Source organism: Hylobates moloch, unplaced genomic scaffold, assembly GCF_009828535.3.
Source record: "Hylobates moloch isolate HMO894 unplaced genomic scaffold, HMol_V3 SCAFFOLD_5, whole genome shotgun sequence".
Classification (NCBI taxonomy): domain Eukaryota; kingdom Metazoa; phylum Chordata; class Mammalia; order Primates; family Hylobatidae; genus Hylobates; species Hylobates moloch.
Genome location: NW_026652280.1, coordinates 95,572,534 through 95,599,329, shown reverse-complemented (window position 1 = coordinate 95,599,329; position 26,796 = coordinate 95,572,534). Strand labels below are relative to the sequence as shown.

The 26,796-nt window shown below is 48.5% G+C and overlaps 1 protein-coding gene and 1 non-coding gene across 3 annotated transcripts; one reads left to right on the top strand and one right to left on the bottom strand.

The window, feature by feature from the left end:
• The first annotated feature begins 523 nt into the window (after positions 1-523).
• On the top strand, positions 524-9,020 carry SLAMF8 (SLAM family member 8). Of its 2 annotated transcripts, XM_032154031.2 has the most exons (5): positions 524-563; positions 3,509-3,835; positions 6,482-6,787; positions 6,868-6,975; positions 8,771-9,020. In XM_032154031.2, exons 1-5 carry the CDS (start codon positions 524-526, stop codon positions 8,845-8,847), a joined length of 858 nt encoding a protein of 285 aa, XP_032009922.1. In that variant the 3' UTR covers positions 8,848-9,020. The 2 variants fall into 2 exon arrangements, with proteins under 2 accessions (XP_032009922.1, XP_058295122.1); XM_058439139.1 differs by lacking the exon at positions 3,509-3,835.
• Positions 9,021-25,853: 16,833 nt separating this feature from the next.
• On the bottom strand, positions 25,854-25,920 carry LOC116470079 (small nucleolar RNA SNORD64). Its single transcript, XR_004248509.1, has one exon. It is a non-coding gene; the product is annotated as a small nucleolar RNA SNORD64 (small nucleolar RNA).
• Positions 25,921-26,796: the final 876 nt, after the last annotated feature.

The window sequence follows — 26,796 nt, the reverse complement described above, 5'->3', positions numbered from 1 at the left end:
ATCAGTAGTTCTGAGAAGGAGGCCTTCTGGCTTGGGATGGCTGGAGGGCAGAATGCCTGTAGGCAACCAGCCTGGAGAAGAAGGTCTGACTCAGGAGGGCCTGCATGCAGAGCAGAGAGTTAGTCCTCATCCTCAGGTCCACGGGAGGCCACAGAAGGATTTTAAGCTAGAATGAGGAGGACAGATAGCAGTGAGGCAGGCTGAGATGCAAGAAGGCCAGCGAGATCCAGCAAGGAGGATGTGGCTTGTGTGGGGGCTGTTGTCGCCATGTGTTAGCCAACCATGTGCATGTGAAAGAGGCTGACTTACAGGAATCTGCTCCTGAAAGCCCAGAGAGGCCCAGGGACAACTTCCACTTTATTCTGGATGTTTTCACTTTTGGGGCATCCTGTTCTGAGTCAAGATTCCTCCTTCTGAACATGGGACTTTCCAGAAGGACCACAGCTCCTCCTGTGCATCCACTCGGCCTGGGAGGTTCTGGATTTTGGTTGTCGAGGGAGTTTGCCTGCCTCTCCAGAGAAGGATGGTCTTGAGGCCCCTGTGGTGTCTGCTTCTCTGGGAAGGTAAGTGGGGCAGGCAGATAGCCTGTCCTTGGAGAGCTGAAGGCCCCTCCCCAGCTGCCTACGCCAGACGTCTGGGCAGGGCTGCCTCAATCCGATGACAACCCAGAAGCTGAGGGTGGGTAGGAAAGACTAGAACAAGCTCTTGGGCAACATTTTAAGCTAGGCAGATACAAAGAGATGCAAGGTCCTGGGAGGGAGGAGATGGCAGCTTGAGGGGTATTCTTATTTGTGAGACATGAGCAGTTTTGTGGCCCAGGGCAGAAAAAACGGAGCCAGCGGGTGATACTGCCGGTTTGGAGAGAAAGTCGGCTGTGAGAATGGTGAGGACCCGGCAGTGTTAGCATGCAGAAATTCTACGGAGTTTGAGGAGAGAAGCAGAGGGCACGCCAGAGCAGGGTTCCCCACAATCAGCAGAGTGTGTTTTCAGCAGCCTGCGGGGGAGCTGAGGTCCCTCCCTACAGGCCTTTATAAGGGGAGGCAAGTACTAAGTAGGGATGAGAGAGGCTAAATACAGCCCACGTGGACTTGGGGGTGGCCGATGGTGGTGTGATGTTGGGATGGCTGATACATGGGGTCTTCTCCCCACTGGGCAATCCCTCTATCCATCTGATGCCTGAGTTCCCTTCCTTGGTCAACAAGCAGCCAACATGACATTGGTCAGCACTGCCGGGCCATGGATGAGGGTTTATGGGGTGCAGCAAAGATGTAGATGCCATTGTTTATATCAGAGGCTCATAGGGACTTTGGGTTGCTTTGTCTCATCTCCTTGCCTGGGTTCCTGGCCCTGAGAGCTCCAAAGCCTGCAGATTTCTTCAACATTTCTAAATATGTGCAGGAAATCACACCTTAACCTCAAAAAAGGCCCTGGTCTGTTTGGTGAGGCAAAAATAATTTGCCTTTTTTATTTTATTTTATTTTATTTTATTTATTTTATTTTTGAGACGGAGTCTTGCTCTGTCACCCAGGCTGGAATGCAATGGCACATCTCAGCTCACTGTAACCTCTGCCTCCTGGGTTCAAGCAATTCTCCTGTCTCAGCCTCCCGAGTAGCTGGGATTACAGGTCCCTGTCACTAAACCCGGCTAATGTTTGTATTTTTAGTAGAGACAGGGTTTCATCATGTTGACCAGGCTGGTCTCAAACTCTTGACCTCAAGTGATCAGCCGTCCTCAGCCTTCCAAAGTGCTGGAATTGCAGGCGTGAGCCACCACACCCAGCCCAAAAATAATTTTTCAAATGGCCTTTAATGATAAAAGATCTGTGTGACTGACCTGGTACAGACCCCTTATTTTTCAGTGGTACTGAAGCCTGGGGTAGGGGTGATGTGTGGAAGGGCACACAGCTGATCTGTGGCAGCACCAGGAGGAGCAGGTAGAAGCTAGGTCTTGGTTGACATCCAGTGCAATTCTCTTTGTGTGTTACATTCCTACTCTGCATTAACACTGAAGTCATCTCCGGTGTGAGAGGAGGGTTTTGGGCCTGGAGGACAGTGAGGTGGAGGAGGGACTGGAATTATCATGGCCGACTGAGCAACCATCCAGAACGTGTCTCATTGACCAAAACTTCATCACCTCTTATTCTTCCCTACACCCTGTGCCAGTGACAGGCATAGGGTCAGTCCTCAGCAGGGTAGGTCATTTATTCAATACCATTTACTAGGCTTCTCCCGCAGTCTGTTCTTAAACAGTGGTGGGCACTGGAAGCAAACGATGAGGAGAAAGAGCTCACAGTCTAGTGGGAGATGCTGACTCATAAACAGGCAATAATAATAGAGAGATAAGGGTAGTCAGCATGGTGACCCCAGGCCACTGTGAGAACACAAGAGAAAATATGTAACCTCTCTTGGTTACATTACCTATGAGGGATAGGGGAGGTCGGAGGAGGCAGTGATGCTACAACAGTGGGCAGAAATTAGCAAAGGAGTCAGGGGGGCACTTCAAGGAGAAGTGTCTCCCATACACCTCTGACTCAAATATAGTCCCCCAAAACAGCATCTTGCTTTCTCGCCCCCTGTCTGTTTCTCCTCCTGTTCTGGATCACAGAGAATAACATCCAGTGGATCCCAAGGAACTGGGAGCCACCCTCGACTCCTTTTTCTTCTTCCCTCCCCAGAGCTAATCTATTACCAAATCCTACTGACTACACCATCTTCATGTTTCTCAATTCCTCCCACTTCTTCCCATCCTGGTCGCTCCCTTCCTCAATTCAAGTTGCCATCACTTCTCCGTTGGACTAATGTGAACAGCCTCAGTCCCGCCGACCTCCAGTGCATTCTCCACATCTCTGCTGGAGTGATCCTTCTAACCATCCATCTAATCCTGTTAAGCTCCTGCTTAAAACCTACCTGAGACCCCCCATTGCTTTACAGATGAAGCCCAAACTCCAGTATTGCTTTCAGGGCCCTGCATGATCTGACTCCCACTGACTCTGCGGTGTAATTTCCTACTCCTCACACAGAGCACTACTCTCAGTTCCCCTGGGCACCAACTCTCCCCCTCCAGGCCTTTGTCAGTACTGTGCCCTCTGCCGGTGACACTTCCCTATCCTGCTTCAGGCCGCCCTCGGCTTGGCCTGGCTGATTCCCATTCCTCTTCAAGGCTCAGCTTAACAATTTGTTTTCTGAGCCCATCAAAGCTGGGTGAGGTCCCCTGTCACCCTACCTGTGTTCTCGCAGGGCACCTCATTTTTCCCTTCATGGTATTTAACAGAATTCATTTTTATTGATTTCTTGAATGTCTGGCTTCCTCTGTAAGCTCCATGAATGCAGAGACTGGGGTTATCTTCCATATATTTTATCCCCGGTACCTAGCACAGTGCACCCTCAACTTGAGTGGAGGGAATGTCAGTGGAGGGGACCCAATTCACCCCATAGCAGCTCGGATGCATGCAAAAGAAGGATGAGGAGTGTGGGGCAGGCAGAGTGACCAGCGGCTCTGTTCTTTCAGCCCTACTTCCCATTGCAGTTAATGGTGCCCAAGTGCTGAGCAAAGTCGGGGGCTCAGTGCTGCTGGTGGCAGCATGTCCCACTGGCTTCCAAGTCCGTGAGGCTATCTGGCGATCTCTCTGGCCTTCGGAAGAACTCCTGGCCACGTTTTTCCGAGGCTCCCTGGAGACTCTGTACCACTCCCGCTTCCTGGGCCGAGCCCAGCTACACAGCAACCTCAGCCTGGAGCTCGGGCCACTGGAGTCTGGAGACAGCGGCAACTTCTCCGTGTTGATGGTGGACACAAGGGGCCACCCCTGGACCCAGACCCTCCAGCTCAAGGTGTACGGTGAGTGTGTCTGACACTGGCTGCCTGGCTCTCTTCTCCCACAAAGCACCAGACGAGCATCCTGAGTCATAGCAGTCAGGGAGAGCTGGGTTCCAGAAAGCTCTGGTCTCTGACCCTGTTGCTGACTCAGGGAACAGCTGCTTCCTGGCAGTCACGTCTAAGAAAATTCCTCCTGGCTGCAGCAGTCAGGCTTTGCCGTTTCACAGTGCTTGCCTGAACTCTAGCTCAGTCTTTTCTTGGCTCAGTGGCCTTGGACAAAATGCTTAACCTCCCTGGCCTTCACCTTTCTCCTTTGTAAATGGGCATTGTAATATTACCATATAGAGGACCCACAGGATGAAATGCAGTGGCATTTGCAGTGGCATCCAGGACAGAGCCTGGCCTGTGCTTCCTCAGTTCTAAAGGATCATCATAGACTATAAGATGTGCCACTAGTCTATGTGCCACGATAAAGGAAAAAAAAGATGTACCATACTAAACTATGACGTAATGGGTTTATTTAAAAATCAAATTATAATGAAACTATAATTAAAAGTATAGAATTTACACATTTCTTAAAAGGGCTTCTTAGAGAGATTTTAACTATATATGATTCATGGGTTCTCTCAGTCATTCATCATTGCAAAACAAACCATCCCAAAACTTACTGACTGAAAACAACAACGATGTTTACTTCTCATAATTCCGTGGGTTGGCAGGCCCAGCTGGGTGCAACTTCTGCTTCACATGGGTCTGCAGAGCCATTCACGCAGCTACATTCAGCACCTCAGTTGGCTGCATGGACTGGGGGCTGTGTGGGCTTTGTTTCCCAACAACTCCACCTCCACCTCCACTGCAGCCACCTCCACCACCTTCATCATTTGTCTTCTGGTCAAGAAAGAGTGGCTTTCAGCTCTCATTTATCTACCTAATGGGTTAGAAAAGAGGCATGGGTGACCCTAAATCACTGTTTCAATAAAACCTTAGAAATTTACATAGAGTGGAAGAGGCGGGGAGTCTAGATTTAAGAATGGAAAGCAGAGGTAGCAGCTGGGAAGAGGGTAGCCATGAGGGAGATAAAGGTTGTAAGCAAATTGGGGAGATGTCTTGAATCCCCCCGAGACAGCTAACTGGCTGTCCTTGGGCGAGCCACACAGGTGCCGATGCAATTGCAAGGTGCCTTTCTGGATGCACACAGCCCTGAGCTTCGTCTTGGCAAGCAGAGTGCTGGCTGGATTTCAGCACCCCCCACCCCCTGCCACCTGTTACCCTGTGACCCCCTTAGCCCAATGTCCTTGTGCAGTGAATAACCTACCCCACCATACAGGCAGCCCTGAAGCCCCTCCTCTGATCTGAGTCTCAGCTGCTGCACATGTGAAATGAGGACATTGAATGTGATAATACATGCAGCACCCACACCACTAAGCTCTAAAATGCCTTGTTCTCAGCAGCTGAATTACAGATTTTAAGGAAATTGCTGTTTTATTGCTTCCAAATACATAGCGTGATTAGAACTAATTGCACGAAGCTGCCAAGCAGCAGTCCTTAGGAGTTCTGCTTTGACAATAGATAAGAATGATTTGAATTAGCAGATCAGTTACTAGAAATGTCAATGGGTGTTTTCTACTGTGCTTGATCGTGTTTGGAAGCAGCTTGTCCTCTTAAGTGATGTAAATATCCCCCCTGTAATCTTTGTTTATACTATTAGTGTGCCCAGCAAATCATTTCTCTTTCATATCACAAATCCCACCAGACTGAACTGGCATTAACGAGGTTTTTCTCTGCTTGACTTTGGAATGCTGTCAGAGACCGATCCCTCCCGTTGTCACCAGAATGCTCTCCCACTGGCCTCATTTCCACTGAGACTCAGGATTTACTCATCAACCTGTATAGAAAGGGGAATCCGTAGCCCAGGACACCAGGATATCAGTTTGTTCAGTGACCAGGTATCAAGCACCCACTATTTGCCAGCACTAGAGAGCTAAGGTTACTGAGCTAACAAGACAGAGCCCCCACCTCTGGGCCCCTCCTTCACAGCATTTTGCACCCTCATAGTTACTTAATTATTCATAATCATTTGTCAGTATTTGTCTTTCTCACCAAACTGTAAGCTCCAGAAGGCTAGGAATGTGTTTGTTTTCTTGCCTGACTTAATAAATGCTTGTCATCTCTTGTTGACTGACATATTGTGAGAGAAATACTACAAAAAGAGATAGAGTGCTTGGAGAGCTCAGAGCCATGCCTGGGAAGGCTTCACAGTCAAGGCATTAAGCAATGTGTTCAAGCTGGGCCTTGAAGGATGGGTAGAAGTTTTCCAGGAGGACAAGAAGGGAAAGGCAACTGTGTGCACAGATGAACTGTGTGAAAGCATGAAAGATATTCAAGAGCATGACATGTTTGGGAAAACTGCAAATTAATTAGGATGAGCAGGCAGAAGCAGCAGGAGGTACAGCTGGAGAGATGGGCATGAATCATTTCCTGAAAGGTTTTGAATATCAAGCTAAGGAATTCAGCTTTTGTCCTGTGGGCCGTGGAAAGCCAGACAAGATTTTGGAACGAGAGGCCTAGTCAGAGGTGGCATCTAACCCTGGGTAGATCCCAGAGCCAGAGATGTGGGCCCTGCCCAGCATCCCTGAGACCCATACTGACTGTACTTTTCTTTCCCAGATGCAGTGCCCAGGCCCGTGGTACAAGTGTTCATTGCTGTAGGAGGGGATGCTCAGCCCTCCAAGACCTGCCAGGTTTTCTTGTCCTGTTGGGCCCCCAACATCAGCGAAATAACCTATAGCTGGCGACGAGAGACAACCATGGACTTTGGTATGGAACCACACAGCCTCTTCACAGATGGACAGGTGCTGAGCGTTTCCCTGGGACCAGGAGACAGAGATGTGGCCTATTCCTGCATTGTCTCCAACCCTGTCAGCTGGGACTTGGCCACAGTCACGCCCTGGGACAGCTGTCATTATAAGGCAGGTATGCTAAGGGCCAGCAGTCAATGGTTGAGGGCTTATGAAGCATCAAGTCCACCTCTAACCCCACCCCTCCATGTTCAGCACCAGGGAAGGCCTCCTACAAAGATGTGCTGCTGGTGGTGGTGCCTGTCTCGCTGCTCCTGATGCTGGTTACTCTCTTCTCTGCCTGGCACTGCGGCCCCTGCTCAGGTAGGAGTCCTGCAGGTGCAGGAGATAGGTGGAGGAGGTGGAGTTCCTGGGGAGGAGGGGGTCTTGGACCTCCTCCTATTTAGGCTTCTTCTGCCCCTTCTTACCTCTCCCACCTCATCTCTTGGCCTTCTCTAGCTCGTATCTTGGTTTACAACCAGACTCAACTACTTGAAGTTTCTTATGTGGTTCTCCAAATGAACTGTTCTCTCACATCCATCTGCAGACCTTTGTACATTGTATTCCCTCTGCCTGGAACATACTTTCCATGATTTCCCACCCAGCCTCCCCCCTTCATGTGGCTATCTCATACTCAGTCTTCAAGGTGTGCTTGCTCCAGAAAGCCTTCCCTGATCGCCCCAACACTCAGGCTGATTAACATCCTTTCTTCAATCTCCATTGCTTACCCCAATCAGAGAACTACTTATATTTACTTCCCCACTGAATTCTGAGCCCTTAAAAGGAGGATGCTGGGTCACCACTGGGCATGTCAGTGGTTCCCAGAACACAACTGTTCCTGAAACATAGCTGGTATCGACAAACATTGCTGAGTGGGAGTCTAGATGACTCCCAACGCCTTCTTGCCTGAGATTTCTACAAAATGGCTCCCTAAGATAAGCTACTCCCTGGGCAGTGGCTGATAGGGCTGCCTTCTTGAGAAGAGGAAGGCAGGGGAAACTCCGAGATCAGACCAGGTTCTAAGCTCTACATCCAGCTCAGTCCCTTCCTCTGCCACAAGATGCCCTGCCCCTGAAAGAACTACCCGACTGACCAGGGCTCCGTGATCATTTCCATGCCAGGCTGTCAGAGCTGGCTTGTCCCAAGGTGGAGAAAGGGAGTCAGCAAGGAGGAGGCACTAAGCCCTCATTATGGTGGTTGTGTCCCAGAAGGCAGGGTCTGGGTCCAGCCTCTAAGCATGGGGACAGGCAGTGCTGATTCCTGTTCATTCTCTCCAGCAGAGAGGAGGGCAAGAGGGATCAGCTGAGGCTGCACTCCACCTGAAGTCCCCATCTGCTGTGGGAGGGTATGGCCCTGGCCCTTGCCCCAAGGGTCCCCAGGATTTGTGATAAGAAAGTGGAAGCCAGGAAAAGAGCAGGGAAAAAAATAGCTTTATTGAGATAAAATTCACATAGCATACAATTCACCTATTTAAAATATACAATTCAATGCCTTTTAGTGTATTCACAGAGTTGTGCATCCATCTCCACAACCAATTTTAAAACATTTCCATTACCTCCCCCAAAACCCCATAACCCCTTAGCCATCACCTCCCAATTCCCCCATTCCTCCCACAGCACTAGTCTACTTTCTGCCTCTATGCTTTTGTCTTTCCTGGACATTTCATATAAATAGAACTATACACTATGTGGCCCTTTGGCAGACTTTTTTCACTTAGTGTCATGTCCTCAAGGCTCATAAAATAGCATCTTTGGCCATTGAGAAGGGACCCAACAACTTGGGATAGTAGGAAGCTCCACGCAGGGAGTCCAGCAGCTGGTTCTGGCTCTGCCTCATGGCTTCTGTCCAGTGATTTAACTGGGTCCACCATAGCCTTAACTTTCCATACCTTCTACAATTAAATGTATGACATAGTTGCAGGCCAAGGTTAGACACTAGGAAGAATTTCCTATTCTTGAACAGCCTCCCTTTCCAGGGTGTTGGAAGACCAGGAGAAATGTTCTTTTCCCTAAGGTGACCTTGGGCTAACACACTGAGGATTCAGAGGCCTGCGGGCAGGCCAAGGATGCCAGGACTCCAAACACTGGAGGGGTAACTTTCTTTCTGATGTCCTTATCAGGGAAAAAGAAAAAGGATGTCCGTGCTGACAGAGTGGGTCCAGAGACAGAGAACCCCCTTGTGCAGGATCTGCCATAAAGGACAATATGAACTGATGCCTGGACTATCAGTAACCCCACTGCACAGGCACACGATGCTGTGGGACATAACTGGTGCCTGAAATCACCATGGTCCTCATACCTCCCATGGGAATCCTGTCCTGCCTCGAAGGAGCAGCCCGGGCAGCCATCACATCACGAGGACAGGAAGCACCAGCACGTTTCACACCTCCCCCTTCTCTCTCCCATCTTCTCATATCCTGGCTCTTCTCTGGGCAAGAGGAGCCAAGCTGAACATTCCCTCCAGGACACTGGAAGTTCTCCAGGATCCAGATCCACGGGGACATTAATAGTCCAAGGTATTCCCTCCCCCACCACTACTCATAAAGTATTAACCAACTGGCACCAAAGAATTGCCTCCAGCCTGAGACCTAGGCTCTAAAAGATATTACATATTTGCCGGGCGCGGTGGCTCAAGCCTGTAATCCCAGCACTTTGGGAGGCTGAGGCGGGCGGATCACGAGGTCAGGAGATCGAGACCATCCTGGCTAACACGGTGAAACCCCGTCTCTACTAAAAACACAAAAAATTAGCCGGGCGTGTTGGCGGGCGCCTGTATTCCCAGCTACTCGGGAGGCTGAGGCAGGAGAATGGCATGAACCCAGGAGGTGGAGGTTGCAGTGAGCCGAGATCGCGCCACTGCACTCCAGCCTGGGGGACAGAGAAAGACTCCGTCTCAAAAAAAAATAATAAAATAAAATAAAATAAAATAAAAGATATTACATATTTGAACTAATAGAGGAACTCTGAGTCACCCATGCCAGCATCAGCTTCAGCTCCAGACCCTGCAGTCTGAGATCTGATGCTTCCTGAGGGCCAAGGCATTGCTATAAGAAAAGGTCTAGAAACAGGTGAAAGTGAGAGGTGGGGGACAGGGGTTTCTCTTTCTGGCCTAAGGACTTACAGGTAATCAGAGTTCATGGCCCCTCAAAGGTAAATTGCAGTTGTAGACACCGAGGATGGTTGACAACCCATGGTTGAGATGGGCACCGTTTTGCAGGAAACACCATATTAATAGACATCCTCCCCATCTCCATCCGCTCTCACACCTCCTGCAGGATCTGGGAGTCAGGGTGGAGAGTCTTTCCTCACACTCCAGCACAGTGACCAGGAAAAGAAATACTGAATTTGCCCCAGCCAACAGGACGTTCTTGCACAACTTCAAGAAAAGCAGCTCAGCTCAGGATGAGTCTTCCTGCCTGAAACTGAGAGAGTGAAGAGCCATAAAACGCTATGCAGAAGGAACATTATGGAGAGAAAGGATACTGAGGCACTCTAGAATCTGCCACATTCATTTTCAAATGCAAATGCAGAAGACCTACCTTAGTTCAAGGGGAGGGGACAAAGATCCCACCGCCCAACAGGAGGACTGTAGAGGTCACTGACTCCATCGAACTTTTTTATTGTGGCCATCTTAGGAAAATACATTCTGCCCCTGAGTGATTCTGTCTAGAAAAGCTCTGGAGTATTGATCACTACTGGAAAAACACTTAAGGAGCTAAACTTACCTTCGGGGATTACTAGCTGATAAGGTTCACAGTTTCTCTCACCCAGGTGTAACTGGATTTTTTCTGGGGCCTCACTCCAGTCTTGATAACAGCGAGGAAGGAGGTATTGAAGAAACAGAGGTGGGTTTGAAGTACTATTTTCCCTGGGTGGCTTCAATCTCCCCACCTAGGATGTCAGCCCTGTCCAAGGACCTTCCCTCTTCTCCCCAGTTCCTGGGCAATCACTTCACCTTGGACAAAGGATCAGCACAGCTGGCCTCCAGATCCACATCACCACTCCTCCACTCGATTGTTCCCAGATCCTCCCTGCCTGGCCTGCTCAGAGGTTCCCTGTTGGTAACCTGGCTTTATCAAATTCTCATCCCTTTCCCACACCCACTTCTCTCCTATCACCTTCCCCCAAGATTACCTGAACTGGGTCCATGGCCACTCAACCTGTCAGCTTGCACCGTCCCCACCTGCCACCTACAGTCAGGCCACATGCCTGGTCACTGAATCATGCAAAACTGGCCTCAGTCCCTAAAAATGATGTGGAAAGGAAAGCCCAGGATCTGACAATGAGCCCTGGTGGGTTTGTGGGAAAAAATAGACAGCACTCCCCATCTTTCTTCTGTTCATCTCCAGGGCCCCACCTCAGATCAAAGCAGCTCTGGATGAGATGGGACCTGCAGCTGTCCCTCCACAAGGTGACTCTTAGCAACCTCATTTTGACAGTGGTTTGTAGTGTGGTGCACCAGGGCCTTGTTGAACAGATCCACACTGCTCTAATAAAGTTCCCATCCTCAATGACTCACTTGTCAACTAGTGGACTAATTAACCCTCCACCAAAACAACACAAAGTGCTTCCATGAGACCAATTTTGTGCTAATAAGAGTTGAGACTGATGCTTTATAAGTCACACCACAACAAATATTGATTGAGGGCACTGCATGTGCTGGGTACATTTCTTGGCACTTGGGAATCAGTAGTGAAGAAAAACCCTCGCCTTTGAGAGTTTATGGTCTGGATAATATAAATAAACAAGTAAGCATATGTCAGATGTTGTTAGTTTCTGTTAAAGATAAGGCAGAGTAAAGGGCTAGAGAACAATGTGTTGGGGAGACAGGGTCTGTCTTAGATAAAGCAATCAGATGACACCCTCAATGGGGTGACATTTGAACAGAGGCCCAGTGAAGTGGAGGAGTGAGCGTGCAGTGGCAGAGTGTTCCAGACAAAGAGACCAGAAAATGCAAAGGCCCTAAAGTGGCAGCATGGTTGGTGTTTGCAAAGAAGAGCGTGGAGGCCGGAGGGGCTGGATCCAAACAAGGGATAGAGAGGGGAAGGGCAAGAGTCCAGAGAGATGGCCTGGGGCCGCATCATATGGGACTTCATCGGAATGCCCCTTTGTTGGAGTTACAATGACAGAAAGAACCCCTCAAGAGTCCAGATATCAGACTCCTCCCAGAACACCCTCAACCTCATTGCTCCAGGATGCTTGTGGTCAGGTCAGAGCCCTCTCCAGATCTTCTTTTGCTTTTTCTTGTTTTCATTTTATTTTCCTTGAGCAATAGTTTTTGCGTCTGTTCTCCTGTACAAAAGACAAATACAAGAGCTGCTAGGGCAAAGGGCTCATGAGACATGATATCAGAGAGAATGGGAAAGGGGCATAGCAAAAGAAAAGGGTTAGAGAGGACATTTTTCTCATCAATGGAGACATGAACATTCAGTGCCTCATTTTTTAAAAAACTGCTGCGTGAGCTGAGATTGTGCCACTGCACTTCAGCCCGGGCAACAGAGCGAGACTCCGTCTCAATTTAAAAAAAAAAAAAAAACTGCTGCAAACATTAATGACACCTGTATCAAATCTTTCTTCCATGTGTATTAAGAACTAGCACCTGTTCAGTTAATCACTCTTGGTTACTTACTGGTCTTCAGAGGAAGCACCATCTCCTTCCAGATTTGGCTCCATGGCTACCTGCATCTGTTCTGCATACAGCCTGAAGGAAGGGTCTCTAAAATGACAAAAAATAACTATCCCTAGATCTAGGAAAGTTGCAGTGGCTGCCTCCCCTTGGGCTGTGCCTTGGTCAACATTATCTGCCAGGAGGGGCAGGCTGAGCACACGGGTAAGTAGTGGGGAGACTCCCACAGCATGACTAGTCCGGGTCCAAGTCTTGAAGCCACACTTCCAGGCAGACACTGAAAAACTGGAGTGTCTCGAAGAGAATGACCAGAATGGTGAAAAGTCTAAAAACCTTACCATATGAGAAATGATTACAGAAACTGGTTATGTTGAGCCTAGAACAAAACACTCGCAGGAGCATAGGTTCTCAAATATTTGAAGTGTTATCACATAAGCCCAGACCGTGTAACTGGGGCCAATGGAACATGTCACTAAAAGGTAGATATTGACTCATATGAATAATAGGATCTTAAAGCTGGAAGGAAATCTGTGGTTACTCAGTTCAAGTTTTTTTATTTCTCATGTGGAAACTGAAATCCAAAGAGAATGTTACTCCTCTGAAATTACACAGTTAGTGGCACAGTCCGAATTACCTTTAGATTATCTAAATCAGTCCAGTCCCTTCTACTGCACCACACTACCAAGGAAGAATGTTCTGACAAATGGAAAAATCCAAATATGAAGTAAACTGTTTCAATGAATCTGCTTAAGCAGAAACCATCTCAGAGCAATACTTTAGAAGATTTAAAAATAATAGGAAAACACTTACATCAGTCAGGGTTCTTTGGAGGCAAGCAACAGAAACCAACTCTGGTTTTAACTAAAGTAAAAGAGGAAATGTATTAGAAAGATGTGAGTAACTCAGAGAACCAAGGAAAATGTTGACCGAGCCTCAGAAAAGACAAAGCCAGGTAGCCTTGAGGATGCAGGCCTCAGGGCCTCCGAAAATAGTTCTGTTCTGTTTTCTCTTCTCCAGCTGCTCACTGAAGATTCAACTTCCCACCAACAGAGCCTGATTGGCCTATTTGAGGCCAAGGGCCCTCCTCTTTGATGGGGTGGGGAGGAGCTGTAGGACATCTTCTCAGAAGCATTAACTGGGTTAACAAAATAAAGTACAAAACAAAGTTTGAACAGGTATCTGTAGAACAGGAAATGCACCCATCCGTTCATTCAGTAAGCACTTACTATGCACCTACTATGTGTCAGCACCAACTGGGATACAGGAATTACTAAATAGTAGCATCACAAGCCCCGCCCTCAAAGAGCTCACAGACTGGTAAGAAAGCAATGTGTCAACAAAGGATTCCAGTGTTCACAGACACACAGCCCCTAGCACGAGCTCAAAGGCATCTCCTGGCCTGTAAGACCTCGGTCCCCAAAGAGAGCCAGTCAGGTCCCCACAGGAAATGGTAAAAGGAGAAAGCATTGCCTGGGAATAAAACTTCAGCTGACAGGAACTGAAGACAGCATGATATGGTGGTGTCCTGGGGCAGGCCTTCCCACAGCAGCACCACACTTTTGTTTAACTGTGTTCCCTGAACACCAGGACATCTCACGCTGGTAGCTTGTCTTCAGATTTCCCTTGAGATGGTGCAGAAAATGGAGAGCCGCTCACAAGGGCTAGGGGCTGGTTCCATCCTCCTGGTGGTGGTTGGGGTGGTCCTGGCTGGGACGCCTGGACTGAGATGCTGATGCTTTCTTGTCTGCCAGCCCACCCTGTTGGTCTTCAAGCCTGTACCCACTGGCTGGACCTGTTTAGACTCCTCAGGAGTCTTCCAAAGTCATGTAAAGCCGTTTAAACTCTGTCTAACCAGAGAGAAAATGAAGAGGTCGGAGCTCTATCTGCTGGCTGACCCACTCAACCATACGCCCACCTTCAGTTGGCTTAACTGCAGGAGCTCAGAGCTCCAGCGTACTCACTGCAGTCCTGCTCCCAGGCCAGGGAGCCACTACCCCCTCTCCCACCCCTCAGCAAAGCAGACACAACCAGCTGGTAGCCTGGACCTCTCTCTTCCCTGCTCAGAAATACCCTGGGATCCCTCCCGCCCCTCATTGATAACAACCTGACAGCCTAACAGTCCCAGAAAATCCCTAACAATCCACACACACCCAGGGTGCTGGATGCCTCCTGAGCACTGAGCACAGATCCCCACACGTAGGGATGCCTCCGCATGAGGACACGAGAGAGGCAGATGGCAGAAGGACTTACCGCAGGCCTGGCCACTCCCAGGAGAAGGACGAGAAGTGCAGGGGAAGGCCTGAGCCTCTTGGCTTACCTGTTGTCCTGAGGCCTAGGCAGTCAGGAGAAGGTAGAGCTCTCATCCATGCACTCACCTGAGGGAAGCCTACACCAGAGTCCAGAGTCACCAACCAGAGCCTCAGCCAGCTCCAGCCAGCTGTTAATGGAGCATTTATTCTTCTGGAGGCTGCGTCTAGAAAGGACAAGCCTAACAGTATGCCTGTCGGTCCATTCCCTACCTAATTACCCCAGGAAGCCACGAGCACAGACAATATCACGCCTACACCAAGGCAAGAAGGCTGCTGCCCTGGCCTGTACTACAGAAAGGCAGCTCTGGCTCTCCTCCATAGGCAAGGAGACAACGGTGCATTCACCTGTAGCTCCCTCTCCCCCTTTTAGATCACACTTCAGAAATAAAGATGGGAATTCTGAAGATGGATTAAAACGCATACGTGTACCCTGGGTCTGAAGGTAGCTGAGGGGCAATTTATGGACAAGGTGTGGAGGAAGCCCAGGATGTGCACAGCTGTGGGCACAAGGCTCTTCACAGCGTGGGCTGGAGCTGCAGGTGAGAAGAGAAAGGATCTGATTTAAGGCCTGGGCAAGGGAGCCAGTGCTTCCTATGCTGGGAGTTCTGGTATGAAACCCCAAAGAGTCCAAGATTTCTGAATCCAAACCTGGCCTTCCAGGTCATTGTGAAGGTATATTTGTCAAGCTAGGAGACTAGAACATATTTTACGTAATAATGTGTTAGTTCAACTTATAATTACAAATGTTATGGGTGGGCCTCAATATGGGGACCCCTCCCCCTGGACTTTTTCCATCATAATTCCCTCCCACTCCCTGAAACTGATACCTCCCCCATGACTAAGAGCAAACCCCCAGCTCTCACTGCAGCTCAGAAGGAGCACAGCAGTGTGGATCTGGAGTCACTCTTGGGACGGCGGACTCTGATTTCCTGGAGGACTGATTTGCGGGTCCACAGCACTCATTCTCTCAGCACGTCTTTAGAAAGTACCCACTCCATGCCAGACACACTAGGACTAGAGCTGTGGGCACGACAGGCGAGTCTCTGCATTCATGAAGCTTGCAGACTAGTCAGGCAGAGACAGACACTGTACAAATGTACACAAATGTTTAATTAAAACTGTGCTAATCTCTATAGAAGAAAATAGCTGAAAACCAAGAGCCAGAATAACAAGGGATCAAAATATAGCTGGCGGGAGTACAGAGGGAACGGCCTCCCTGAGGAAGGAGAGTGAAGCTGAGGCCAGTGGGGAGAGGAGGAGTCAGCAAAGCAAAGAGTGGAGGAGCTGCCATGCTGGGAATGAGCATCCACGAAAACCCTTCCAGAAAGATCTCTGCCCGTGTAAGCATCTGAGGGAAGGTCCCCAGGGCCAGAGGGCAATGAGCAGGAGGGACTCTGGGAGGAGAGGACGACAGATGTCAGATCATGCAGGGTCTGATAGGACATGGAGAAATTTAAAAGTTAATTATAAATGTAAAAGCAGACCGCTGAAGAGCTTTAAGACAGGAAATGACATGATCAGACTCGCATTTTAAAAGATCACGCTGGCAGCTGCGTGGAGAATGGATTGAAGGTGCCGAGAGTAAAGGCAGGAAAATGAAGTTATTGCAGGAATCCTAGGAAGAAACCATCGTAGCTTGGAATGAAGGTGGGGAGAGAGAGGGAGAGAAGTGGGTGGCTTCAGTGCATATTTAGGAGCTAGAATAGAATAGACAAGACTTAGTATCCTTGGTTGAGGGAGGGGTCAAGGACGACACTGAGGTCTCTGACATGAGTAACCAGGCAGATGGAGGTACCACTTACCAAACCTGGAAATACAGAAAGAATTAGTTTTGGCTGGGCGTGGTGGCTTACACCTGTAATCCCAGCACTTTGGGAGGCCGAGGCAGGTGGATAACCTGAGGTCAGGAGTTCGAGACCAGCCTGACCAACTTGGAGAAACCCCATCTCTACTGAAAATACAAAATTATCCAGGCATGGTGGCGCATGCCTGTAATCCCAGCTACTTGGGAGGTTGAGGCATGAGAATCACTTGAACCCAGGAGGTGGAGGTTGTGTTGAGCCAAGATCACGCCATTGCACTCCAGCCTGGGCAACAAGAGTGAAACTCCGTCTCAAAAAAAAAAAAAAGAAATAGTTTTAGGGTGAAGTCAGAAGTTAATTGGTCCTTAATTATCAGGGAAGAGGGGCTTTAAAAGGAACAAATTCTTGGAGGCTGAGCAATATATCGGGTTGAATCATATGAAAATTGTCATTTTTTAAGTTTAAAAATAGTCAAATACAGGTAATTTCATACGATTCAATCTAATAATTTAAATGTAAGATGACTTGAGGAAGAAAAGTCATCTCTTCTGCTGCCCTGACTCCACCTCCTATAAGGACAACTGGGACATGCCTGTAACCTAGTAGATGCTGGCAGAGCTCCTTCAACATGAACCTGGGCATGGAGGGACTGCAAGACAAGAGGGCCTCCCACAGCACTCTCAGCCCACACTGGTCAGGGGCCATGGTGTCCTGGTCAGCTTCTCTACCACCTGGACTGAATCCTGCCTGCCCAGCTCCAGAAAGTCCTGAAACGGTCAGGGGCCATGGTGTCCTGGTCAGCTTCTCTACCACCTGGACTGAATCCTGCCTGCCCAGCTCCAGAAAGTCCTGAAACATTCAGGAGCCAAGGTTCAGAATGGCAGGGAGTGATGGAACTGCCTCAGTAACCATGGAGAACTGTCCTTGACCCGAACCCCTCTGAATCCAACCCACCTCATGCCTAGTCCTGCAGCACTCAGAGCCCCATATAGATTGTGGAGGTGAGGCCCCTGATGCTGTCTGAGGAGCCTTTCCAACCAACAGGGGCAGTGACTTGGCCAGGCAGGCATGGTCAGACACAGAAGGGCAGTGCATCAGTCATTCCAAAGTTGCTGGCTTCATAGATACCGTGATTGTATCTATTGGCTTTGTCTTGAGTGCAAATCCAGAAGCAAACCCTTCTCTCCTGTTACCTCCCAGCTCACAGCCACCCTCTTCTCTTGCCTGGGTTACAGCAGCAGTGTCCTGACTGATTTCCCTGCTTCCTCCCTCCCACCTTCAGTTCATTTTCAGCAGAGAAGCCAGAGGGATAGTTAAATCATTCTTCTGCTCAAGCCCGTGAAATGGCTTCCCAAGATCAAGTTCTTTACACTAGTCCTCCAGGCCATCCATGTCACCTCTCTGACCTAATTGATCACTCTTCTTCCTGGCTGTCTCCCCTGAGCATCACTGGCACTTCATTGTTCCTTGAACACCTTAGGGTCCTTGTTCTGGATGTTCTCTTTGCCCAGAATGGCTCCGCTCTGGATTTCCCAATGGCTTAATTCTCACGTCCTTCAAATCTTTGCTCAGTTTTCTCCCTCTCAGTGAGGTCTACCATGGCCACCTCGTTTAAGATTGCAGCACCCTCCTGCCTGCGCTCCTCATCGCCCTTATCCCCCTCCTACACTGCTTTTTTCCCTGTAATCTGTAGCACTTATCCTCTTCCAACATGCTATAACATTTATTTGTTACGATGATTGCTAATTGACTTGTCCTCACCTTTCCCCACACTGCAAGCTCCACAAGGAGGGGCACAAGGCAAGGGTCTTTGTCTGCTTTATTCACTAATGTACTTAAGCTCCTAAAAAGTGCCAGGCATATGGCACGCACTCAATAAATATTGTTTCCAAGAAAGAAAGGGGATGGAGGAGACAGGCAAACTGCAGCAGGAAGAGCTAACCCCCATCTCCAGGAGGTGAGACTTTAGTAAGGAGCTGCCTATCTCCTCCTGGGTGGCTAAGAGGTCCCTAAGAGGTGCAGAAGTTTGTCTGAACCCAGCCGACTGATTATACTGCCTGGAAGGGGAGATGCAGACGTGGAATCTCTTGGCCTGAGAGTTTTGCCTTCCTCAGTGGAGAGGATGTCTGGAGAATGCCCATTTTGTCTAGCTGCATGTTCCCCACCCTCTGAGTTAACCACTTCGTTAAAAAGTGTGTTTTGGCGATGTGCTTACTGAGTGTCACCAGTAGGACTGTGTGTTAAACCTGATCCTTCTAGGAACATGGAGCCTTCCAAGTGAGATGATTAATCTCGTTTAGAAAAATTAAAGAACAATGCACACAACTGTTGATTCAGGCTCATGCAAAGCTGAGAGAGTTGATGCTATGAGACCACTTGAGGGAAAAGCTTCTGAGAGGAGGAGTGCCTGGGGCTGAGCCTGGAAGTGTTGGCTGGAGACCAAGATGGATAAAGAAGAATATTCTCAGCTGGGAGGCAGGGGGGAAAGCCTGGTTAAAGGGGCAGAGTACATAAGTATGTCAGGCACAAGGGACAGAGAAGAGCCAAGTCTGTCTGGAATCGAGGGTGCTGAGTTGGGGCTGCCAATAGCTGAGTCATCTCCATCTTAAGGCCTCTGAGGGTCCAGGTTGGCTGAGAGGGAAAGAAGTCTTCCAGCTGCTATGCTCCCCAGCAGGGGTGGGCATAGGGACAATCACGGTATCTATGAAGCCAGCAACTTTGGAATGACTGGTGCACTGCCCTTCTGTGTCTGACCATGCCTGCCTGGCCAAGTCACTGCCCCTGTTGCTTGGAAAGGCTCCTCAGACAGCATCAGGGGCCTCACCTCCACAATCTATATGGGGCTCTGAGTGCTGCAGGACTAGGCATGAGGTGGGTTGGATTCAGAGGGGTTCGGGTCAAGGACAGTTCTCCATGGTTACTGAAGCAGTTCCATCACTCCCTGCCATTCTGAACCTTGGCTCCTGAATGTTTCAGGACTCTCTGGAGCTTGGCAGGCAGGATTCAGTCCAGGTGGTAGAGAAGCTGACCAGGACACCATGGTCCCCGACCAGTGTGGGATGAGAGTGCTGTGGGAGGCCCTCTTGTCTTGCAGTCCCTCCACGCCCAGGTTCATGTTGAAGGAGCTCTGCCAGCATCTACTAGGTTACAGGCATGTCCCAGTTGTCCTTATAGGAGGTGGAGTCAGGGCAGCAGAAGAGATGACTTTTCTTCCTCAAGTCATCTTACATTTAAATTATTAGATTGAATCGTATGAAATTACCTGTATTTGACTATTTTTAAACTTAAAAAATGACAATTATCATATGATTCAACCCAATATATTGCTCAGCCTCGTGACCCAGTGGATTCGGTGGGGCAGTGGTGAGAGAGAAAAAGGAGTTAAACAAGGACGGAGTCTCCATCAGCTGAGACAGGGAAGACAATAGGTGGGGTAGAGGCAGTATGTGGGACATGCTACATTTGAGACATCTGTTAAACATCTAAGCAGGTATGTGAGTGTGGAATGCAGGAGAGAGGGCTGGCCTGGCTGTATAAATTTTGGGTATTATTGGCATGCAGGTCTTAGGTGAATAGGTAGAGAGGTGGTGGGGGGCTGGGGAGATTATTCCCATCCTCATTCCTCACTTTCTCAGACTGTGTGCTTCAGTCTCAGGAGGGCTAATGTTTATTGAAAAGACAGAAGCAGATTTCCCCACAAGAGCAACGTTGTAATAGCAGGTTAGGCTCCTGACCGAGGATCTGTTGCTCAATGTGTTCATGGCAGTGATCACGAACATGGCCTACCTTTAAGTCCTTGGTAAACTGTGAGTGAGAAGCCTGCATGCGGGACAGGAAAGAGCTTTCAGCAGAGTCTGTTAAATCGTGACCTGTCCTGCAGAGCTGAGCCTGACATGGCCCATGCCCTGCACCTGGGAGGCCCAGAGCACCTGTGAGGCTGTTCCCCAGGCCCTGGCTGACTCTGCTCACCAGGTGATGAGCGCGCTTGGGGAGGGCAATATTCACATGCACCTCTGAGAAGGATCTGGGAGAATACACATGGCATTTTCCACCTCATGTCCTGGAGGTAACCACAGGCATTAGCTATTGTCATTAGACTCCTCCCTAAGCTGAGGGAGCAGTCTCTAATACAAACTGTCTGCCACATTAATTTCAAGACAGGTCAGTGCAGAGAGGCATTCTGAGTTCTCAAGAAAGTAGTAGATGTTGAGAAAGGAAGAGACACAGCCTCTGCCCTCAGGGGAAGCCTAGTCTGATGGAGATGGGAGGATAACAGGATACTCCCAAGACAGGGTGAGGATAACAAACACTGGCTGGGAGCAGGCAAGAGACTGGGATAAGAGGACAGGGTAAGGCCAGTCTGCCTTTCTGAAGAAAGAGGACAAGGAGAGAGAGGTAGGGGAGTTTCACAGACCAGCCTTGGCAAAGGGCTGAGGAGAGGTGGGGATGGGGCTGGGACAGGGACTTGGAGCCACAACCCCAGCGTTTGGGGAGGCACAGGAGCCAGTTCAGGTGAGTGACTGCAGGGAAGAGCCACAAGGCTGCAGATGGCATCTGGGCAGAAGAAGGGGGCAGACCAGGGGGCATCTGAGGGGACTGACAGGAGGAGGCTTCCCACGCCAGAGTCAAGCTGGAAGTGGGGCCTGGATTGGGCTGGAGTTCACTTCCAAGGCTGAATGAATTCTCCCAAAAACGATGAAGAAAATCTATGTGCCCTCCCACCCACACACCTGCCAGGAAGGTCCCTCCTCAGCTCTGGGAAAGCTGTGTGGCAACCTTTCAGGAGGGACCCTCCACCTGGGAGGGGTTGTCAAAGTCAGGGCTACAGACGGCACCACAGTGAGCCCTGGGCCCAGAGGGAGACCGTCAGGGGCCTGAGTGCCGGGAACTGAGGGCAGGCAGATGGGTAAGGGCACAGGAGGGCACACCCTGGCCCAGGGGGGCCACCTTGAGGGTTCTGGCAGCTTATCCCCAGACTGACTCTGGGACCCTGCCGAGCTTGTGTTTCAGGTGCTTCCTGTTATCATTAGAATTATTATTACTAATGAGGATTCTTGTCAATATTCACACCTGCATGTGGATTCCAGGACTCAGAGGCAAGTCGTGGTTCTCCTCCTTCTCTACTGGTGGCTTTCTGGACTCCTTGCCTCTTCCCCCAGATGGTGAGCCATCTCCAAATTCAATCCCAAGGCTTCATTCTTTGTGCTCCGTCCCCCTCCCTGTGGACCTCCCACTCCCCCAGCCTCCGCCGTTGACCTCTCTGTGGTTAGATCCATGCCTCCAGGCCTGTCCTCTTGTGGGAGATGAAATTACTCCCTAGGGATGTGGAGGGTTGAAGATCAACCATTTGCTGAGCCGTATGTTCCAGGCTCTGTAATATACCTGTCACACAAAACAGCCCTATTACTATTCCATTTTACAGACAAAGAAACTGAAGCTTTGGAAGCTTATTAAATAACTATAAACCCACATCTGTCTGGTTCCAAAACTGAAGCTTTTTTTCTTTGCAGATGGGAACATGGCTAACTCACAAACATGTATTACAAGTTTTCTTCCTCCTCCCTTCTTTAATTCCTCAAGAAACCTACACAGGAGTCTGCTATCACCTCAAACTCAGCCTCTGTGACAATGCGATCAGCAGTTTCATCCCATCCTCTTCTGCTCAATTTCCTGCCTTTGTCAAGGCTTCAGTCTCCTCCTTGGTGCTCAGTGTCCCATCCTGCCCATCCTGCTGAAATGCATCTAAGAAGACTGGGGAGGGCAATGGCCACAGAGGGGTGGCAGAAGGCCATCTTGTCCACTCACCACCGGCAGGCACAATGACCATGCCCAGCTCCTCCAGATTCCCCAAAGCAGCCACTATCCCCACCTTGTCTGCAAGTTCCCATGTCCTCCACGCACCCCTCTGCTGCGCATTCTTCCCAACCTGACTACAAAGAACTGAATGGAATCAGTTTTGTTTCCATACACCAGGAATAAATAAAATGGTTACTCCAGATGGGCTGAATAAACATTGAGTTAACTCCAGAATGTTAACTGTTAACTCCAGAGCAGGGGTTTCCCAGGTTCCCACCAAATCAGGGAAATGAGCCATGAGGAGACTCCCTGGGCAGCTTAGTGGACAGGGCTACAGATTCAGTCCCCTGCCTCCAGGCAGGCCCCAACCTAAACCCATAGGAGTGAAGTTGTTTTTGTAACCCTGGAAGGATCATGATTGGGTAATTCCCAAAACTTCCTTGTCCCCAGTGAGGCAAAATAATAATTATTATTATTAACCCCTCCCCAGCGTTACCACCGTCTGACTGGGCCTAGAGTAGCTGAAATGTAATTGAGCAGCACCCATGGTAATAGTTACTCAAAGAGGAGCACATGGGCCGGCGCGGTGGCTCACGCCTGTAATCCCAGCACTTTAGGAGGCCGAGGCGGGCGGATCACGAGGTCAGGAGATCGAGACCATCCTGGCTAACACGGTGAAACCCTGTCTCTACTAAAAATACAAAAAACTAGCCGGGCGTGGTGGCGGGCGCCTGTAGTCCCAGCTACTCAGGAGGCTGAGTCAGGAGAATGGCGTGAACCTGGGAGGCGGAGCTTGCAGAGAGCCAAGATTGCACCACTGCACTCCAGCCTGGGCGACAGAGCGAGACTCCATCTCAAAAAAAAAAAAAAAGAGAGCACACAGAAGAAAATTCCTTGGGACTCCATATGACTCATGGTCTTGGGAATTAGGGGCTTAAGAGAAGATGACTAGAGGATGACTTCCTAGAGCCTGGGGAGAGAGTCAGAGAAGGAACTGAGACAATGAGGACTCACAGGCATCTCTTGAATAGATTTCCCATGGCTGGATGCCCTGGGAGACAAATGTATGCAAATTCTGTGGATGCCAACGCAGGTTTCTGATGGCTACCGAAAGGGTAACCTGGAACCAAGGGGATATAAATTCTCTCAATAATTTTTCAGTGACCTGAGGAACCAGAATTCAGCTCCAGCAAGGCAGGGGAGAGATGGAAAAGGTGGAACTAGGAAGTAGGATGAAGACAATTTATGTAGTATTTAATAGAAGTAGCATAACTTTGTGCTGTTTGCATCTCTCCAGAAAAATAGAGAAAAATCAAGATGTACTTGAGATTTCCATTCTTGAGGCAACACTTGTGTGCCCAGCATTCTGCTTGCCTGTGGTGACACGGTCCACCTAACCTTCCCAAGCCAGTTGTTAAATGCAGCCATTATTAAAAATTAAATTACATGCATTTATAATTAAATTATATTAAAACAAAGGTGATAAGTACTCAAAATTCACCACTTCCTGATGACTTTACTACAGTTCATTATTACCTAAGCTCTTAAAGTTATTTACTTCCTCCATTGTATCTGTATCATGGAAATACTATACAATCATGTGCTACTAAACATTTCTCCCAATTCCATGCCAGTCACATCATGTTGGTAGCTTGAATTCAGCCATAGTGGAAGCATTGACATCATAGAAATCACAAAGGCTACAAATCAGGGCTTCCCAGTCCCTACCCCACCCTACACCCTACTCCCAAAGCCACTGTTGAACAAATGTCACCACAAGTGTTCTCCTCCAGCACTGAACAAGGTTTCATGCAGGAGAAATGAACAAAAAACACCAAGGCGTCCCTGAAGCAAAACTGTTCAAACAGAAACTTCCCTCCGTCATTCTCCTGGGGTGGTAAGTACAGTGACGACTGTGATCTCTCAGCATTGGATTTAGGAACTCTCTACCTTCCCTGTTGACTCACCTTAACAGGAAGCTGTTCTCAGAGTCTCTCTAAAATCTCTCTTGCTGCTTTTTAGTGAGCCTTTCTTGCCAGTGCCTCACTGGTCCCACCCCCCAAATGGAGGCCAAGTCTGATCATGGCTCCCTTGCTCCTGGAATGGGGAAGATTATATCATTCAACAACCTGCACAGCCAGCTGGCTGCCTCTGTCCCTCAGCACCTTTCAGGAAGCTAAGCTGGAGGCTCCTCAGACTGGGAGCACCCTCCCCAAGTCGTCCTATACCATCCCCTGCCCTAGGGCAAAAGTATGCCAGGCACAGTGCCCTGCCGAAGATCTCTTCATCTATGACAAGTCGTCTTACAGGTGCTCATAAATATGACCAAATAAATGAAGGGATGGATGGCTCCTGGAGTTCTCTGCTCTCCTCCTTATTTAACATCCTTTCCCTATACCCCTTCCCATTCCCAAGAAATCCCTATCTTCCCACCCCCAAGACAGTTGTCTCTGGTTCCTTTTGCCTCATTACTATCTCTCACATCTCCCAGCAAGCTCTATAAAAGCGGAGCTGGCAATGCCATCACCCCCTTTGCAAATACCCAAGGCATCTTGAGGGTTTCCTAGTTATGTGTTACTAAGAAGTGTTTAGGGGCTTCCTAAAGACACTTTGAGGCCCATGCACACCCCACACCTCCTGTGGCCCTAGAATAGGAGCAGGAAAAATGAGGAAGACTAGCTTCTCCTCAAGAGAAAAGAGTCAAAGAGAGAAGAAAGAGGCTGGGCTCTCAACAAGCAGGCAGCTGGGGAAAGGAAAGTAGAACGAAGTGACCTTGAAGTACTGTGCTCTTCTGAACACCTCCTACCAACTAGACCAGACAAGTGTCCAGTGTGTCCCTGTTGCAGCCATCCTGCATGGAGTGCAACCACTTTGTCCACTAGAGGCAGCTGAATTAGAAATACAATGCTCTGGGGTCCCTAAGAGTGGAACTTGGATCAAGGGATAAAAGCTATATGGGGACAAAAACCGGGTTCCAGAGAAATGTTCTGTTGAATATTGACAGTCAGAGGCCAAGTGGCCTGCCTTGGAAGGTAGTGAGCTGCCATTGGAGGTTGTCAAGAAGAGGTTGCATACCCTTTGTCAGGAATGCTATAGAAGGAATTCAAATACCAGAGAAATAGCCTGCTGTCCTGGAATCAAACATGCCTAGATCAAATCCTGAATTATCTTTATTATCTTTGTTGTCTTGGTCAAGAAACCTAATCCCTCTGAGCCTCAGTTTATTCATCTGTATAATGGGGATAATATACAACCTCATAGGACTAAAGTAAGGAATAAATAAGACAAAAAATCGAAAAGCACCTAACACTTAATAGGTGCTCAATAAATGCCAATCCCCTTCCCACCAAAAGGGGGAGCTGGGTTAGTTGGCCTTGAAGGTCTTTCTACACCAGAGAGTATGACTCTGCAACACTTCCTGGCTATTAAGAAAGAAGGCATACATCTGAAAGAGATAAAAGAAGTCAGGATTAGGTCAATGAGGGGAAGAGAAAGAAGGATGCTAAGAATGGTCAGGGATCATTTAGAGGTCATCCATGACACAGCCATGTTTCCTCTCATCTGACCTTCTAGAATAAAATTGAAAAGTAGGATTGGGGATTTAAAGTCCAGCCTGAGGGGCCTCAGTTTCCCTATCTGTATAGTGAAGGAGTAGGATTTTTTTTAGGTCAGACTTCAGAGTAATCATATTGAACTTTACTTCATAATGCTCAGTAAACACAGCTCATTATAAATTCAGCCAAGGCCTTTCCCAGCAACTCATGCAGCTATGTAAAATCACTAATACCTGCAGAGTGCACATCCCTTCCCAAGGACAGGGGGCCTGGGAGAATGAGATGACTAGTTTTATGTGACAATGGATGTGAAACAGCAACAGTATTGACTGACACCGAATTAAGGGGAAAATATGAAGGAAAAAAAATCAAAGACAGAGAGACAGACAGACAGACACACACACACACACACACGCAGCAACCTGCCAAAAGAATAATATTGAGATCCTGGTTTTGGTAGAACTAAATATAACATCTTATATTTCCACAAGCAAATTGCCCAACAAATTGAAATGGAAATATTCTAATGTTACTACAGACAGATATAATGTCAACAACTTGCTATTCTCCTCAATAATTCATTATAAACCAATTTAAAGACCTAGAGTACATGGAAAACAACCACCAAAATATTCCAGAGTTAAGTGTAAACAAATAGTATGAAAGAATCAAGAAGGATGACCAAATAAAATCAAGGCAGGCCAAACAAATGAAACACAAAGTCCAAAAGGATTCGGAGGAAGGTCTAAGCTAAGTTCTAACATCCCTGAAACAAGGGACCAAAGTGGTAAGGTAACACCATCCAAGTTGTAGCATGGAAATAATAGAACCCACACTACTTTTCCTGATACATGTCTCCTAGCAGACATGAAACTGCTGATTTCAGGAACTTACCCTTTCAAATATATTTTTGCTACCAAAGCACAAATAATCTAACATAAAATGAACTCTTTAAATACAAATAAATTACATATAAAATGAGAAACAGACAGCCCAAACAATTCAGATGTCCAAACACCTACCTCTCTGCATCACTATGTTGTCCCCATCAGCTCATCA

Bases quoted from the DNA above. Each gene is read 5' to 3' on its own strand.
- SLAMF8 (XM_032154031.2), top strand. From the start codon at position 524: ATGGTCTTGAGGCCCCTGTGGTGTCTGCTTCTCTGGGAAG. The intron at 564-3,508 runs GTAAGTGGGGCA...CTGTTCTTTCAG, and splicing joins GTGTCTGCTTCTCTGGGAAG to CCCTACTTCCCATTGCAGTT. The intron at 6,976-8,770 runs GTAGGAGTCCTG...TGTCCTTATCAG, and splicing joins GCACTGCGGCCCCTGCTCAG to GGAAAAAGAAAAAGGATGTC.